The 16,370-nt window shown below is 40.8% G+C and overlaps 1 protein-coding gene across 1 annotated transcript in view; it reads left to right on the top strand.

The window, feature by feature from the left end:
- Positions 1–16,370, top strand: part of ADAMTS18 (ADAM metallopeptidase with thrombospondin type 1 motif 18) — a 145,005-nt gene that overhangs the window by 92,827 nt on the left and 35,808 nt on the right. Inside the window, 4 exon segments of the mRNA XM_043898096.1 lie at positions 4,807–4,979; positions 8,206–8,336; positions 9,044–9,167; positions 11,212–11,456. Coding sequence (XP_043754031.1) covers positions 4,807–4,979; positions 8,206–8,336; positions 9,044–9,167; positions 11,212–11,456 — 673 coding nt within the window.

Here is a 16,370-nt window from a genome sequence, read left to right as displayed (position 1 = left end):
CTCTCTCATATCTGTGGGATTGAGAGCTCTTATTATAACAGGACATTGTTCTTGGAAATAGCATACTATAATTTTAGAAACACCTAACACAAGAATTAATCATTTGAGTGGTTCAGTTTGGTGCAATTTTATCATCTCAAACAAGATTGAGGCTAATCAGGATTTTGGTTAATTATGCACGAAGTCACAAATAAAGCAAGTAAATGACTGGCTGTTTCGAAACAGTTGAATCAGTTCTCCATTCTTAGTTCATGTTGTCGTTGTAAAGCTGGTTTTTTCCTCTTTCAAGTTACTGATGTCTTTCTTGATTCAGTTGAAACATTTGGTCTGTTCAGATCACTCAGCTTGACTATTTTCATTTTTTCATGGGAAAAGCAATGTGAGCTTTTTATTTCACATAATGATGGTTTTCCCAGAGCATATTTTGTTTCATAAAAAATGAATTATTTCTGGTTGATTCATGGATTTATCAAACTTTTCAGCTTCAGAAAGACTGGAAAGTTGTCTGGCTCTGAAAGGGCCAGGACCCAGCACCTATGGCCCTCCGTCTCTGTCCCGTGTCTGTGACAGACCCGTTCATCACAGCCCCTGTTTTCTGCTGATCTCTACTCTGCCTCAGGAACCTTCTCAGAAGACTTTTCCAGGCATTTGCTGTCAATCAAGGTAGAACAGATTCGTGAGCTGAAACCTGTTGTTTCATCTGGTGATTTTGCAAATGGGTAGCCAGCAGAGACGGAGGCACCCGTCCTTGTTCAGGTCACCAGGCTGGACTTGGGGGAGTCCAACCAAGATCCCACTGCCTTCATCCTCACTGGGAACATTTTTTTCTGGTTCCCTGGAAGAGAGCCTAGTGAAATTCCTATACACTCTGTTCAAGAAAATGAATAATGAAAATTCAAATGGAACAATTCAAATCATGATAAGTAAACTTGCTAAAGCATCCTGTGCGTGCTTAGTCGCTCAGTCGTGTCTGACTCTTTGCATCCCATGGACTGTAGCCCCTCAGGCTCCTCTGTCCATGGGATTCTCCAGCCCAGAATACTGGAGAGGGTTTGCCATGCCCTCCTCCAGGGGATCTCCCCAACCCAGGGATCCAACCCAGGTCTCCCGCATTGCAGGCGGATTCTTTACCATCTGAGCCACCAGGGAAGCCCATGAATACTGAAGCCTATCTCTTCTCCAGGGGATCTTCCTGACCCAGGAATCGAACCCGGGTCTCCTGCATTGCAGGAAGATTCTTTACCAGCTGAGCTACCAGCGAAGGCATTCTGGAACATTCTGGAACATTCTAGAACTCTCCTAAAATATGAGTCCATTTGAGAAAGACTAACAGAAGAATCATTGAATCATATCTCTGGCCCATTTTCCAACCAGTAAATTCCAGACTCAGCTGATTATCAGTATCACCAACTGTGCTTTCAAAAAACACTGATTTCTTGATACTCCTCATCATGTATTTTTATTGAGAAAGCCTTTGGAAAAGTCCAGGAATATTTATATATATGTGTGTGTGTGTGTGTATCTGTGTCTGTGTATATTTACGTATGTGTGAATGATTGTATATAAATATAGATATACATACACATATATACATGTAATATATTATATATATACATATGTTTACATATATATACACACATTGTTGTTCAGTCACTAAGTATGTATTTTATACTTATATATACACATATAATCACATAATACATATGTAAACATGTATTTGTACATATATAGTGTATATGTCTATATGTGTATACATATGTAAATGTATTTTATATAAATATATATGTGTGTATGTGTATATATGGAGTTAGAGTTACATATATAGATACTTCTTAAAAATAGCTTCCCCTGTGGTACATATACACCATTGAATATTACTCAGCCATTAAAAAGAATTCATTTGAATCAGTTCTAATGAGATGGATGAAACTGGAGCCCATTATACAGAGTGAAGTAAGCCAGAAAGATAAAGACCAATACAGTATACTAACGCATATATATGGAATTTAGAAAGAAGGTAGCGATAACCCTATAAGCAAAACAGAAAAAGAGACACAGATGTACAGAACAGACTTTTGGACTCTGTGGGAGAAGGCGAGGGTGGGATGTTTTGAGAGAACAGCATCAAAACATGTATATTATCAAGTGTGAAACAGACCACCAGCCCAGGTTGGATGCATGAGACAAGTGCTCGGGGCTGGTGCACTGGGAAGACCCAGAGGGATGGGGTGGGGAGGGAGGTGGGAGGGGGGATCGGGATGGGAATACATGTAAATCCATGGCTGATTCATGTCAGTGTATGACAAAAACCACTACAACATTGTAAAGTAATTAGCCTCCAACTAATAAAAATAAATGGAAAAAAAAATAGCTTCCCAACTGCTTGTAATGATAAGCCATTACAATATATAATGATCAACCAACAATATAACCATTTGTAGTCAGGACTGACTAAATTATGCAGAAGCAAATATGGATATACTTCATAGTAGTCTAATATAAAGACAAAATCATGCACCTAGATATTTGGAGTTTTTTTGTTTTTAATCATAAAGAACTCATTGTACCAAAGGACATCATGGTAGAACTTTCTGTTAATTTATCCTAATACTCATGTTCCAAGTTGCAGGAAAAAAACGTATCTGTATTTGAAGATTTGATGGCAAAGTCCAAATCCTTGCCAGTCATTAAAAGTAGAAATCACTTTAAAATAGTTACAATTGATCGGTCCTAGCTCTGCTCCAGACTCTGCCCAAAACTCTCCCCCAGCGGTCTCTCAGGTAATCATCACACATGTGCTCACTGACACATAAAGAGGCTGACTAAAACCGCCTGCAGATAAGTGAGCAGAGTGCGCTCCCCTCAGATCTGCTCCGCTATCTGCAGCCCGCCCCCGAAGCCCTGGGCGTCCCCGGCCCGCCTGCCGGGCTGTTTCGTGCAGGCATCACCAAGTCGGGCCCGCATCCTGGAGAGCCCAAAGGGATGAGGTGGAGCTCTGTTCTGGCTCTTTCTAGCCATGCGACCTCCACTCAGCACATCTGAGCGGCTCTCGGCCGCCTTGCACTTCATCTGTCCCCGGAGGGGATGGCTGTGTGGGTTTTTGCTGGTCTTTTATTTGCCTGTGCTGGGCCTTCGTTGCGGCATGCAAGGTCTTAGTTGCGGCACGCAGCCTCGGTAGTGGTGCTACATGGGCTTGGTTGCCCCGCGCATGTGGGATCTTAGTTCCCTGACCAGGGATCCAACCCACACCCCCTGCATTGGCAGGCGGATTCTTAACCACTGGACCACCAGGGAAGTCCCTGTTTGAGTTTTGAGGTCTTTTCCAGGTTACACGTTCTGAATTGAAGAATTCACAGGTGGTCCTCTTTCACTTTGCTGAATCTGAATAGTCTAAATGAAGCTTATTTGTAAAATCTCAGACTAGAAAGGCTTATGCTGAGACAATTTTAATTACGCACAACTTGTAAAGATGACCAGGAATAGAGAAAGGCTCTCATGTGGCACTTTAAGATTTTTCTAAATGCTTTTTCAGATAATGGTTTAAGAATTCATGGGGGATTCGATCTAGCACAATGACTGGTGAATGTTTTAGTAGTTGTTCCAGAGTGTTTTGAAATAGCTTAAAAATCTCATTCTGGCGATGTGACACTTCCCGGTTCTGCTGAATCCATTTTCGCATAGGAGGATTTGCTCAAATGTGCTGAAGCAAATCCAGAGGTGTTTTATAGCATTCCTGTGCTTCCTAAAGAGACAAGGAATTTTAATCACATACATTTATTAACTTGGATCCTTCTTCTATGTTACATGTTTGCATTGAGCTTTTGTATGAGATGATCTATAGATGGTTTTTAGTCCATTTCATGGGAATGAAAAGAGGCAGTTTCTTTGTGCCTGGAGTATGCCGGAGAAGACATTATTGGTAACTTTTTTCGGTGGGCTTGACACTCCTTTTTATTTTGCTTTCTGGTTTTTGCAGTCTCCCTAGCAAGATCTTAAAGAGCTTGCCATTAGGTCATAATTATTTATGTTCTAATGGGATTCCCTACTCTGGAAACCCATTTCCCATTGTGCTTGGCAGGAAAGGAGCAGGCCACCTGCAATGTTAAAAAGTAATTATGCAGATACAAACAAGGGCATGTTCCCCCAACCCCCGAGTTTAGAATCCTGGGACTAAAGCACATATGAGTCTGAGAAAGCTAGGTTGGAAAATATGGCAAGTCATACGCTCAGTGTCCTAATGGACCTTCTACATCCCAGGAGGTGCTCTGCAAACTGCCGGGAGAGGAGAGGGGTCAGAGATGGGAGCCAAGCTGGGGAGGAGGCTCGATCTGCACTGAAAGAGCTTTGATGCCAACAAATGGGGCGTGTGTGTCTGCATGTGTTGCACACTGAACAAGAACATTTAGCCGTGTTTACAGACTTCCCTAACGCAGGAGGTAATAGGATGAGCGTCGAGAATATGCCTCCATCAGTCTTTATGGAAGTCCCCAGAATGTACAAGTTGGATTCAGAGGTGACGAACACACTTCATCTAACATGGCAGTTGATGAACAGTGGTTGTATCTACCCTAGGGCCATGTAGAGAAAAGAAAGCAGGGAAAAAGAAAAGTTGTTGATTGATTAGTTATGTCTGCCATGGGTACAAGAAGGGTTGTGGGCCACACATTTCCACTGTTGTAACAGACTGTTCCCACTGCATACACTGAGACCATGATCATAGTGATGCTCCCTCCCTATAATATTGCCTGTGACTAGTAGTGAGCCCTTTGCTTGCCAGTACTTAAAGAGCTTTAATTTTCTTTTCAGGCCTCAGTATGGTGGCAAGTTCTGTCCTGGCTCTAGCCGTGTTTATCAGCTCTGCAATATTAACCCTTGTGATGAAAACAGCTTGGATTTCCGAGCCCAGCAGTGTGCAGAGTATAACAGCAAACCTTTCCGTGGATGGTTCTACCAGTGGAAACCCTATATGAAAGTGGAAGGTAATTTGGTCTCTGTGAACCTCAAACAAATATATCTCCTTGTGAACAGTAGTGTGAATAAATGGCACAGGAAAAATTGCTGCCTGTATTGGAAGAGTTTCAGTGTTTACATTGCATTGCCCGGGCCTGTCCTGGCCCAGGTTTTCATTCAGTTCTGTGGGGTTTGTTTATTTTTCCACATTTTTTTTTTTCACAAGACATCCCTTGCCTCCCACATGTATAAGTTGAAGAGGTCATGTGTTTGGAGTATACTTATGTTTCTAAACCTACTTTTGACATTTCAGCAATTAAGTCTACCAGGGATGTTAATTGCAATTGGTATGAATTGTCCAGACCAAAAACTCATGAAACCATATATGCCCCATGGAGACACCATACTCAGTAACTGACATGGTAGATGATAACAAGCATGGGAAGACCTATTTTCAGAGTGTGTACACACACACACACACACACACATCATGAATAAGAAATATCTCTATGTTAAATTCTTGGTACTTACTATAACAAAGTAATAGCTTATATTTGAATTTTTACATTTATTTGTTTTGATTTTTGGCTCAACATCAAAATTTAGTTACCATGTGTATAAGTACCAGATTTAATGTACTTTCTGTTACAGAAACAGAATAATTCTGTGCAAAATAAGCTAAGACCATTCTGTTTGTTTCCTATCAATTTTTTTCCATTCACTCGCTTTATCAAAACTCATCTACCCTCCCTTGGAAAAGGATAAATGTGAATCCCAGTCAGACATACACAAAATGGGACGAGACCAGATTTAATGATAACTGATTGGAAATGAGACAGAGGGCTGCTTCTGTACAAAAGCTCAAAGTGAACCTATATTATCAATAACCAAAAAGAAACTGATGTAATAAGACCTCATTGTAACAAGTATTAAATAGCTTCTACAAATCAGAGGTGATACTACAACTTTGCTCAACATCAGCAAATGTTACAAAATATTTTCTGGTTTCAAATTTCTGTCATTAATATTATTGCTTGAACGTGGAGTAGCTCCTCTCAGCCCTCCTGTGCCCGCGCAGCCGCCTTGGACGTCGGGTAGCTCCTCTCGGCTGCCGCCCCTGACCTCGGGCATGGGGTAGCTCCTCTCAGCCGCCCTACTCCTCGTCCAAGGTAAGAAGCAGCGGCTATGCTTTGCTGGGGCAGCCGTGAAGAGAGACCCCACGTCCGAGAGAAACCCAAGTAAGACGGTAGGTGTTGCGAGAGGGCATCAGAGGGCAGACACTCTGAAACCATAATCACAGAAAACTGGCCAATCTGACCAGAGGACCACAGCTTTACTAGGTAGGGAACTTGCCATTTCATTCATTGATTCAACAGATACTGATTGAGGACTTACTCCTGGGAGACTGCTCTGTGCAGAGGCAAGTACATTGAATAAAACAGAGACCCCAGCCTTAGGGTCTCATATCCTGTCACAGGAGACACAAAAGTTTAGGTTTTCTCATCCTTTCTCTTCTCTCTTTGGTACTTACTTAAAATCAGAGAAGACAGACCGTGATTTGAAGGTCTGTGACATTCATGCCACTTGGGAAGAATCAGGGAAAGACTGTTTTCATAAATCTAGATAGTCTTTGTATTACAGTGATTAGCTTTTTCTTCTGTATTCCTTTTTTTTAATTGAAGTATAGTTCATTTACAATGTCTGTTAGTTTTAAGTGTACAGCAAAATGATTCAGTTATATATATGTATATATTCTTTTTCAGATTGTTTCCCCTTATAGGTTATTGGAAGATATTGAGTATAGCTGTCTATGCCATACAGTAGGACCTTGCTGTTTATCTATTTTATATATAGTAGTGTATATCTGTTAATCCCAAACCTAATTTATTAAATTAATTCATCTTAATTTATCCCCCACCCCAATTTCTGTGTTTCTAATAGACTTGTTCCTAAACTTTCTCAGGAACCTATATAGAAACACTGAACTTTCTAGAACTTGTTAATTCTTGAGAATGATGGAGAAAAGAGAGCGTATATATGTTTTCTAGCTCCCTAATCTCACATGCACTGAGTTGGACTCATGAAATAAAAATGTTATTAGAAAAATTGCTAGGTGAGAAAAAAATGGAATCCATCCATATGGCTGCATATTTGGGCCATAGTAATTCCCCTTCTCTCATGTTTTTGACTTTGTCTTTTATCGAGTGGTTTTGTGAAATGCATCCATTGCAAACTGTTTACATGTTTGTTGTAAAACTGTTGTCAAGGATTTCACACAACGTCGCCCACATCAAGTCTCATGTGAGCAGCGTCATGTGGAATTCCTGGCCAAAAAGGACTCTTTCTATGGGAGAAATTGGCTCAATAATGCCTTTCTGATAACAAGAGCTCTATAAAGATAATACTTATTTTTGCGTGTGATACCAAAAACTTTTCAGAGACCTAACATTGTTTTAGTCTTAATGTTTAGTTTGTTTACTTCCTCTGCCTTTTCATGATTTGATTCTTTTCTATATGTTTTGTAATCATTATTGACCATATGCCTTTTTCCCAAAGTGCCTAAGATTTTCCCTCTTAACAGACTGAACTAAAATCATTGTGCCTGTCCTCAATCGCAATCAGAAAATTATGACGTATGGGCCAAATCTGACCCTTTTTTAAGAATTTTTTTTTAAGTGGACCACTTTTAAAGTCTTTATTGAGTTTGTTACAGTTTGCTTCTGCTTTATGACTTGATTTTTTTGGCCCCAAGGCACTTGTGACCTTAGCTCCCGACCAGGGAACAAACCCATACCCCCTGCACTGGAAGGCCAAGTCTCAACCACTGGACCACCAGGGAAATCCCTGACCCATCTTTTTAAATATCGTTTTATTGTGACACAGCAATGCTCCTTCATATACATGCTGTTAATAGATGACTTAGGGTCTGTGAAGTCTTAAATATTTACTCTCCAAGGACGGTGGGGACACAAGCCACCAATCACTTGTATTGTGGCTCTTAGGATTAGGAAAATAAAGTTCTCACATATTAATGTTAAAGTATTACATGGGTTACTAAAAGGAATTCATGTTTTTAAAAGCGACACACATCTGCCCTCAGGCACGCATGTGCGTGCATAGCCACGTGGAAAACTAACATTTCCCACCTTGATCATAGTAGCTTTCTAAATAAATTAAACTCATCGTTTCGGTAATCACGTCATTGTCCTAGGATTTCCTCTTAACCATGACCTCCTTTGGTCTCTTTGCTTCTAGAGGAAGACCGATGTAAACTGTACTGCAAGGCTGAGAACTTTGAATTCTTTTTCGCCATGTCCAGCAAGGTGAAAGACGGGACTCCTTGTTCCCCAAACAAGAACGACGTTTGCATTGATGGGATCTGTGAAGTAAGAGAACATTTCTGCTTTGGAACATGTGGTCATCCTTGTGCTGCCTTCTATTAAATGCATGGTGTGAGAAGTGTTGCAGGAGATTCTTATGTCTGGATAAAAGCAGGTGGTGAAGGGAAAAGAGTAACATTTCCAAGTTGGACGGGAGTTTTTATCTCCAAGTCCCCGCTTACTTTCTGCATGACCCCTAAGTACATGCAGTACATGCATGCTCAGAACCTCGTAAGTGTGCTTGGAAGTAGCACTTCTGTTTATTTTGGGTGAGTTTTTCTTTTTCTTCCAGTATCTACTTTCTCTTTTCAATTTGTGAGCTCTGTGATCTTTTAAGGGAGTGTGAGTGTCCTTGGGTTGGTATGGGGCTGGGGAGGGGGGCGGTTCCCAGCATTTTTTTTTCACTGGTAGAACTGGCCTGAATAAATTCCTCTCCCATTAGCAGCAATCATGGCTTTTCATTCCAGTTTTACAGATGAAGGCTCTAAGCCTTAGAGAAGTTTTATGACTTCCCTAATCATATGTCCAGTAATGGCAGAGGAAGGATTTGAATCCCTAGTCAAACTTGAGACTCAGCTCTTAATAATAAAGCTGCACCACCTTCCTAATACTCAGTAAATACGGAAAACCATGTATACCTTTTGATTATCCTAAGCCAGTGGCTTCTCAAATGTTTGATTTTCTCACCTTTTTTTTTTTTTTTTTGGTCACAGCCAGTGGGATGTGATCAGGAACTTGGCTCTAAAGCAGTTTCAGATGCCTGTGGTGTTTGCAAAGGTGATAACTCAACTTGCAAGTTTTATAAAGGCCTTTACCTCAACCAGCACAAAGCAAATGGTAAGAAATGCTACAGATTTGGTGCTATGAGTGGTGGGACACGTCCTTTCCTGCTGAATGAATTTGAGACTTGATAAATATGATCCAGCTTTTCACTAGCTCATATGACACGTGGAAGATGATGACTTTTGATGCTTTGTTATTGTTCAGTTGCTCAGTCATGTCCAACTCTTTTGACACCATGGACTGCAGCACATCAGGCTTCCTCGTCCATCACCATCTCCTGGAGCTTGCTCAAGCTCATGTCCATTGAGTAAATGATGCCATCCAACCATCTCATCCTCTATCATCCCCTTCTCCTCCAGCCTTCAATCTTTCCCAGCATCAGGGTCTTGCCTAACGAGTCAGTTCTTCACATCAGGTGGCCAAAGTATTGGAGTTTCAGCTTCAGCTTCAGCATCAGTCCTTCCAATGAATATTCAGGACTGATTTCCTTTAGGGTGCACTGGTTTGATCTCCTTGCAGCCCAAGGGACTCTCAAGAGTCTTCTCCAATACCACAGTTTAAAAGAATCAATTCTTTACTGCTCAGCTTTCTTTATAGTCCAACTCTCACATCCATACATAACTACTGGGAAAACCATGGCTTTGACTAGATGGGCCTTTGTTGGCAAAGTAATGTCTCTGCTTTTTAAAATGCTGTCTAGGTTGGCCATAGCTTTTCTTCCAAGGAGCAAGTGTCTTTTAATTTCATGTCTTCAGTCACCATCTGCAGTGATTTTGGAACTCAAGAAAATTAAGTCTGTCACTGTTTCCATTTTTTCCCATCTATTTGCCATGAAGTGATGGGTCCAGATGCCATGATATTTGTTTTTTGAATGTTGAGTTTTAAGCCAGCTTTTCCACTCTCCTCTTTCACCTTCATTAAGAAGCTCTTTAGTACCTCTTCACTTTCTGCCATAAGGGTGGTGTCATCTTCATACTTGAGGTTATTGATATTTCTCCTGGCAATCTTGATTCCAGCTTGTGCTTCATCCAGCCCAGCATTTTGCATTATGTACTCTGCATATAAGTTAAATAAGCAGGGTAACAATATACAGCCTTGATGTGCTCCTTTCCCAATTTTGAACCGGTCCATTGTTCCATGTCCAGTTCTAACTGTTGCTTCCTGACCTGCATACGGATTTCTCAGGAGGCAGGTCAGGTGGTCTGGTATTTCCATCTCTTTAAGAATTTTCCGGTTTGTTGTGATCCACACAGTCAAAGGCTTTAGCGTAGTCATTGAAGCAGATTTTTCTCTGGAATTCTCTTGCTTTTTCTATGATGTTGGCAATTTGATCTCTGGTTCCTCTGCCTTTCCTAAATCCGTCTTGAACATCTGGAAGTTGTCGGTTCACCTACTGTTACTTATGCAAGAGCAAAGAAGGATGAGTAGTTTTAGCAAGACAAACATCCAGAGGTGTGTTCAACAAACGCCTTTCTGCTGAGCGATTTCAATATGCTGTGCCACCTGCATTTGTTAAACAAAGAACATATTGTGGAACTTTTAAAAAATATATGTATGTATTTATTTGGTTGTACCGGTCTTAGTTGTGGCATGTGGGATCTAGTTCCCTGACCAGGGATCAAACTTGGGCCTCCTGCACTGGGGGTGCAGAGTCTTAGCCACTGGACCACCAGGGACGTCCCTGTATTATGGAACTTAGATGGTCCACGCTTAAAATGTAAGACGCATACTGGAAGCAATTGTCTCACCGTCTTGACTAGAACTGAGCTTTGAGCCCTGTCTTCGGCACACCACAGGTGAGACTAGGTGCCTCCAAGTTTTTTTCCAGGTCAATTAAAAATAAAAAGCATCTTTGAGTCTCATGGCCTTTGTCATTCAGGAAAAGAGAAGCGTGTTTTCTGTCCACATGCGTGTGCTTCGGGAAAGTACATCATTTTCTCGCTCGGGTGTTCCTACCACTTGAAAAATGGAATAACTGAGTGTTTTCACTGTGTAAGAGTAGAAATGAGCCCCACTCTAAGGATGGCCACTGCCTCTCTCTGACGGGGTCTCCCGTGTGTGACGTGGATGACAAAGATGTTCTGCTCTCTCCACTTAGAGTATTACCCGGTGGTCACCATCCCGGCAGGCGCCCGCAGCATCGAGGTCCAGGAGCTGCAGATATCCTCCAGCTACCTCGCGGTCCGAAGCCTCAGTCACAAGTATTACCTCACGGGGGGCTGGAGCGTCGACTGGCCAGGGGAGTTCGCCTTTGCGGGGACCGTGTTTGAGTACCAGCGTGCCTTCAACCGCCCCGAATGCCTGTCTGCCCCGGGCCCCATCAATGAGACGCTGGTCTTTGAAGTAAGCCCCTTCTCTTTATTCGGCTCTCACTGCCTCTTGCTGCGTGTCTAGTGACGACCCCCATATAAACTAGCTTAAAGAACAACTAGTTCACATCGGCGTCCTAACAGGCTAAAGCTCAGAGGGCAAAGACACCCTCTTCATTTGGGGGAAGAGGGATCCAGTGGGTCCCCGAGAGAATGTGCCGACTTTCACATTTAGATGCCAGCCTTCCACCAGTCCACCTGGCTGTTCAGTTTGCTGAGGAATGTCCCAGGAATCATTTTTTACATGATTTCAGTTGGTCTGCGTCTGCCGTTTGGATCGTCTGTCCATAGCTCTTCATAACATAGATCCACCTGCCTCAGAGGCAGAGCAACGTAGTGGAAAGAACACTTGATTGATGGCTAGACAGTTTTGGAGAAGGAAATGGCAACCCACTCTAGTATTCTTGCCTGGAGAATCCCAGGGACGGAGGAGCCTGGTGGGCTGCCGTCTATGGAGCTGCACAGAGTCGGACACGACTGAAGCGACTTGGCAGCAGCAGGACAGTTTTAGAGCAAGCCAGCTCACTTTTTTTGGCTGCCATTTTCTTTAGAGGTGAGAAGAGAAAAACATAAATAAATGGGTAACAGCGAGGAGAGTGAAAACAGCCGCCATATCTGAGAATGACTCTGTAACAGAATTGTTACAGGGACTTTGTCTTTGGTCCTCATCACATCTCGGGGTTTGCTTCCTCCAGTTTATAAAACGGGGCCAATCATGTGCTTTCAAAGGGATGTGGTATGTCTGAGGTTGTGTAGAAGTCCCTGTGGCCACCACGTACCGAGGACTTAGGTAACCAAGCACTGCCGTTAGTCACATTCAGCTTCAGTCTCTCACTAGCAAAACTGGAACAGAAATCCTGCCTCATTGACTTGCCAGAAAAATAAGCAATGAAGTGTGATGAAGAAATGTTAAAAGATTTGCCTAACTCATGTAGCTAGGAAAAAAGCAGAGTTGAATTGGAGTCAAAATCTTTTCCGAGTATAATATCTGCTCCAGGCTAGTCATACTGCTCTGCTCTTTTCAAATCAAAGCAACAAGTCTAATTCAACTATTACTATTATTATTTAAGGTACTAATCAAACATTTACTAAGGAAGATGAATTTTAAAAGAGTTTACAAGTATGACTACATGTAATTTTTTTGCCCCCCCCCCGAGAAAGACCTATTTTATCTTATTTTTATTGCTTTTGCTATGTGATGCATTTTTAATTTCTTTACTTTATATTGGAGTATAGTTGATTATCAGTGTGTTAATTTGAGGTGTACAGCAAAGTGATTCAGTTATACATATACATGTATCTGTTGTTGTTTTTTTGGATTCTGTTCCCATTTAGGTTATTACAGAGTATTCAGTAGAGTTCCCTGTGCTGTAATTTTCTTTACCAGCTGAGCCACAAGGGAAGCCCAAGAATACTGGAGTGGGTAGCCTATCCCTTCTCCAGGGGCTCTTCCCGACCCAGGAATCAAACTGGGATCTCCTGCAATACAGGCAGATTCTTTACCAGCTGAGCTATCAGGGAAGCCCCTGTGATGTATAGTAGGTCCTTATCAGTTATCTATGAATATTTTAAATATAGCAGTATGTACGTGTTAATCCCAAACTCCCAACCATACAGATTACCCTTCCCCACCACCTTCCCCCCAAAGACTGTAAGTTCATTCTCTAAATCTGTAAATCTGTTCCTGTTATGTAAATAAGTTCATTCACATCATTTTTTAAAGGTTCCATATATAAGTGATATCATATGATATTTGCCTTTTTCAGCCTGACGTACCTCACTTACGTGATCATCTCTTGGTCAGTCCATGTTACTGCTGCTGCACATGGCATTATTTCATTCTTTTTTTTATGACTAATATTCCATTGTTCATAGGTAGCACTCCTCTGTCAGTGGACATCTAGATTGTTTTGTGCCTTGGCTATTGTAAATAGTGCTGCAGAGAAGGCTGGGGTGCTTGTGTCTTTCTGAAGTAGTGGTTTTCCCCAGATAAATGCCCAGGACTGGGACTGCTGCATCAAACGGTAGCTCTGTTTTTAGTGTTTGAAGTGGACTCCATACTGTTCTCCACAGTGGTTGTGCCAATTTACATTCCCAACGAAAGTGCAGGGGCATTCTCATTTCTCCACACTCTCCCCAGCATTTATTTTTTGTAGACTTTTTGGTGATGGCCTTTCTGACTGGTGTAATGTGATTCCTCTTTGCACTTTTGGTTTGCATTTCTCTGATAATTAAATGTTGAGCATTTTTTCTTGTGCTTTTTGACTCTCTGTATGTTTTCTCTGGAGAAATGTCTCTTTAGATCTCTCCATTTTTCGATAGGGCTTTTTGGTATTTTTGACATAGAGCTGTCAGGTCTTTTATTTCAGAAGATGAAATTAGGAACCCCAAATCAAACTGGTTTTATCTCAGGGTAGTTTGAAGCTCAACAATGAATTCAGCCCCTGAAATCAGCCTGTAATTACGTGGAAGGCATAGGAATTGAACTTTCTGGTTAAAGATTTTGAGACTTGTTTTTCAGTCCTAATTTTTTAGATGAATATGTTTGTTTTCTTTTCTATCAAGCATCTGAACAGCAAACGTCTTTTCTTTAGAAAAGGTATATTTTCTTTAGAGATATGTTTAGCTTGCAAGGAATCGGTTTTAGAGTAACATGGCTTCCTAAGTTTTACCATGAGGCCTTTGATCGATCTCTAAGCAAATGTACACAAACCAAGTTTTGTGGCTAGAAAATTACTGAATCAGAAGGTGGGTACCTCTCACAGCTTCTGCCACCAGCGACCAGAACCAAGTCCAAATGATTCCTCATGAGAAACACATGTTTTCCTGCTTAATGACAAGCAACCATTTTTTGTTGTTGTTTCTCTGTCCAATTTTCTTCATAATTACAAAGCCCTTCCGGTAGGTTTTCACAGTTCTGTCTGTAATTTAAGGTTTGTTGTTAAACATACGTTATCTTCAGGAAAACCACAACAAAGACTGAGACAAGAAGTGATGGAAAGTGCAAATCAGAATCACAGAGTTCCTTCTGACTTTCATCTTTAGAACCTGAATGTCCCCTGTCATTGTCTGTGTTGATCAAATTAAACAGATAATGGACACATTGTCACTGAACACCATGCCAGCCTCAAGCTGAGAATTTTTATTTGTGCTTTGCTTAATTTAAGCATCCCTTCTTATCTCATTTATCTATGTTATTTAATTCTGATTAAAACTAAATCTTTGGACTGTTCACTGGGTCTAAACATTTTCCTAATGATTAGTGGCTATTTTTGAGAAATGAAAAGAATGATCTTCATTGGTGATGGAGTTCTACAAAATCAGTCAGGTACCTTATCTGTCTCCTTGCAAATACATAGAATTCCCTGGTCATCCAGTGGTTAGAATTCCATGTTCTCACTGCTGAGAGCCCAGGTTCAATGCCTGGTTGGAGAACTAAGATCCTAGAAGCCTCAGGGCATGGCTAAAAAACAAAGCAACAAAATTTGGATTGTCCTCGCAAGTACAGACAGATCCTTGGGTGCAGGGGGAAATCAAATGTAAGGGAAAAAACTGGATAGATCTAATAATACAATTATAGAAACATAAAGCCTTTCCCAGATTCAACTGAGTATGTCTGGTTTTCTAAAATTTCATTACTATGTAAATGTGATTAAAAGTCAGTAAGAGCTCTATTAATACAAAATTGTAGTTTCACCACAATGCAGTAAGGTCACATTTGCTTAGTTGTTTTTACAATAGCTTTATGTACACATTCTGCTTATAGATTCAATGAAAGATCCAGTTGATGTCCTTGGAATGTGACTTGTCTGAAAATAATCCACAGGGAAACTTGTATGATGAATTGGTCATGCCTTGCTTGTATTTTTTAAAGGAGGCATGGTTTCATTCAAAGCTAGTAACTATTTTTTAAAAATCCAACTCAGTAACCTAGTGTTATGTATCTATTTTATCTTTTAAAAGAATCTGGGTTAATGGCTTTAATATTTAAATTGTACGTTATTGCTCTCAGAAGAATATGGTCAAATTTCAGGTCAGTTTTTATCACCTGCTCATGCCTCTCCAAAATTGATAGAACACAGTGATTCTAAAAACTGAAAAATCACAATAGGCAATAAATCACATTTTCCAAAACTAGACTAATATCATCATCCAAGTCATCTATCCACGGCCGTCTTCTTTAAAGAAAGGAAGTTAACGTTCACATGCGTTCCATGCAACTATGAATTGAATCAAAATGAATACTTCTGGAGCCAAAAATATGTTCACTCCAATACGAAATGTTGAATGTGTTTTACAATCCCATGGGATGCTGAAATCGAAGTGTGGGAACCTAACAAAATGGAAAATGCTGTTCTACCCACAGAAAGTACAAGTCTGTGAAAGAAAGTGCTTTCTCTCTAGGCCTCTTAAAATGACCGCATGTTCAATAAGCTCTTACTACAGTTTAGAATTCAGCAGAAGGGTGTGTTTGCCAAAAAAACAAGAAGGTGACAGTGTAAGTTTAAGGTCCCTCTTTATATCTCATTCATTTATGTTAATCAGATCCTCCCAATATCTTAGCTAACTCCTATCTTCAACTACCTTGGCATGTATTGATTTAGGTAGCTACCTTCAAAGCAATATTCCTGTTTATTTCCTCTCGATGTCTGACTTAAAAAGAAAACAAAACAAAAAAACTAAACTTTCTGTTGAGTGCCCATTCACTGCCCAGCCCTATATAGACATTGAGATACATAAATGGTTAAGACATAAATCATGTCTAGTCAAAGCTATGGTTTTTCCAGTAGTCATGTGTGGATGTGAAAGTTGGACCATAAAGAAAGCTGAGTGTTGAAGAATTGATGCTTTTGAACTGTGGTGTTGGAGAAGACTCTTGAGAGTCCCT

This window comes from Cervus elaphus, chromosome 4, assembly GCF_910594005.1.
Source record: "Cervus elaphus chromosome 4, mCerEla1.1, whole genome shotgun sequence".
NCBI lineage: Eukaryota > Metazoa > Chordata > Mammalia > Artiodactyla > Cervidae > Cervus > Cervus elaphus.
The sequence above is the reverse complement of the archived record's forward strand: the minus strand, read 5'-3'. Positions and strand labels throughout refer to the sequence as shown.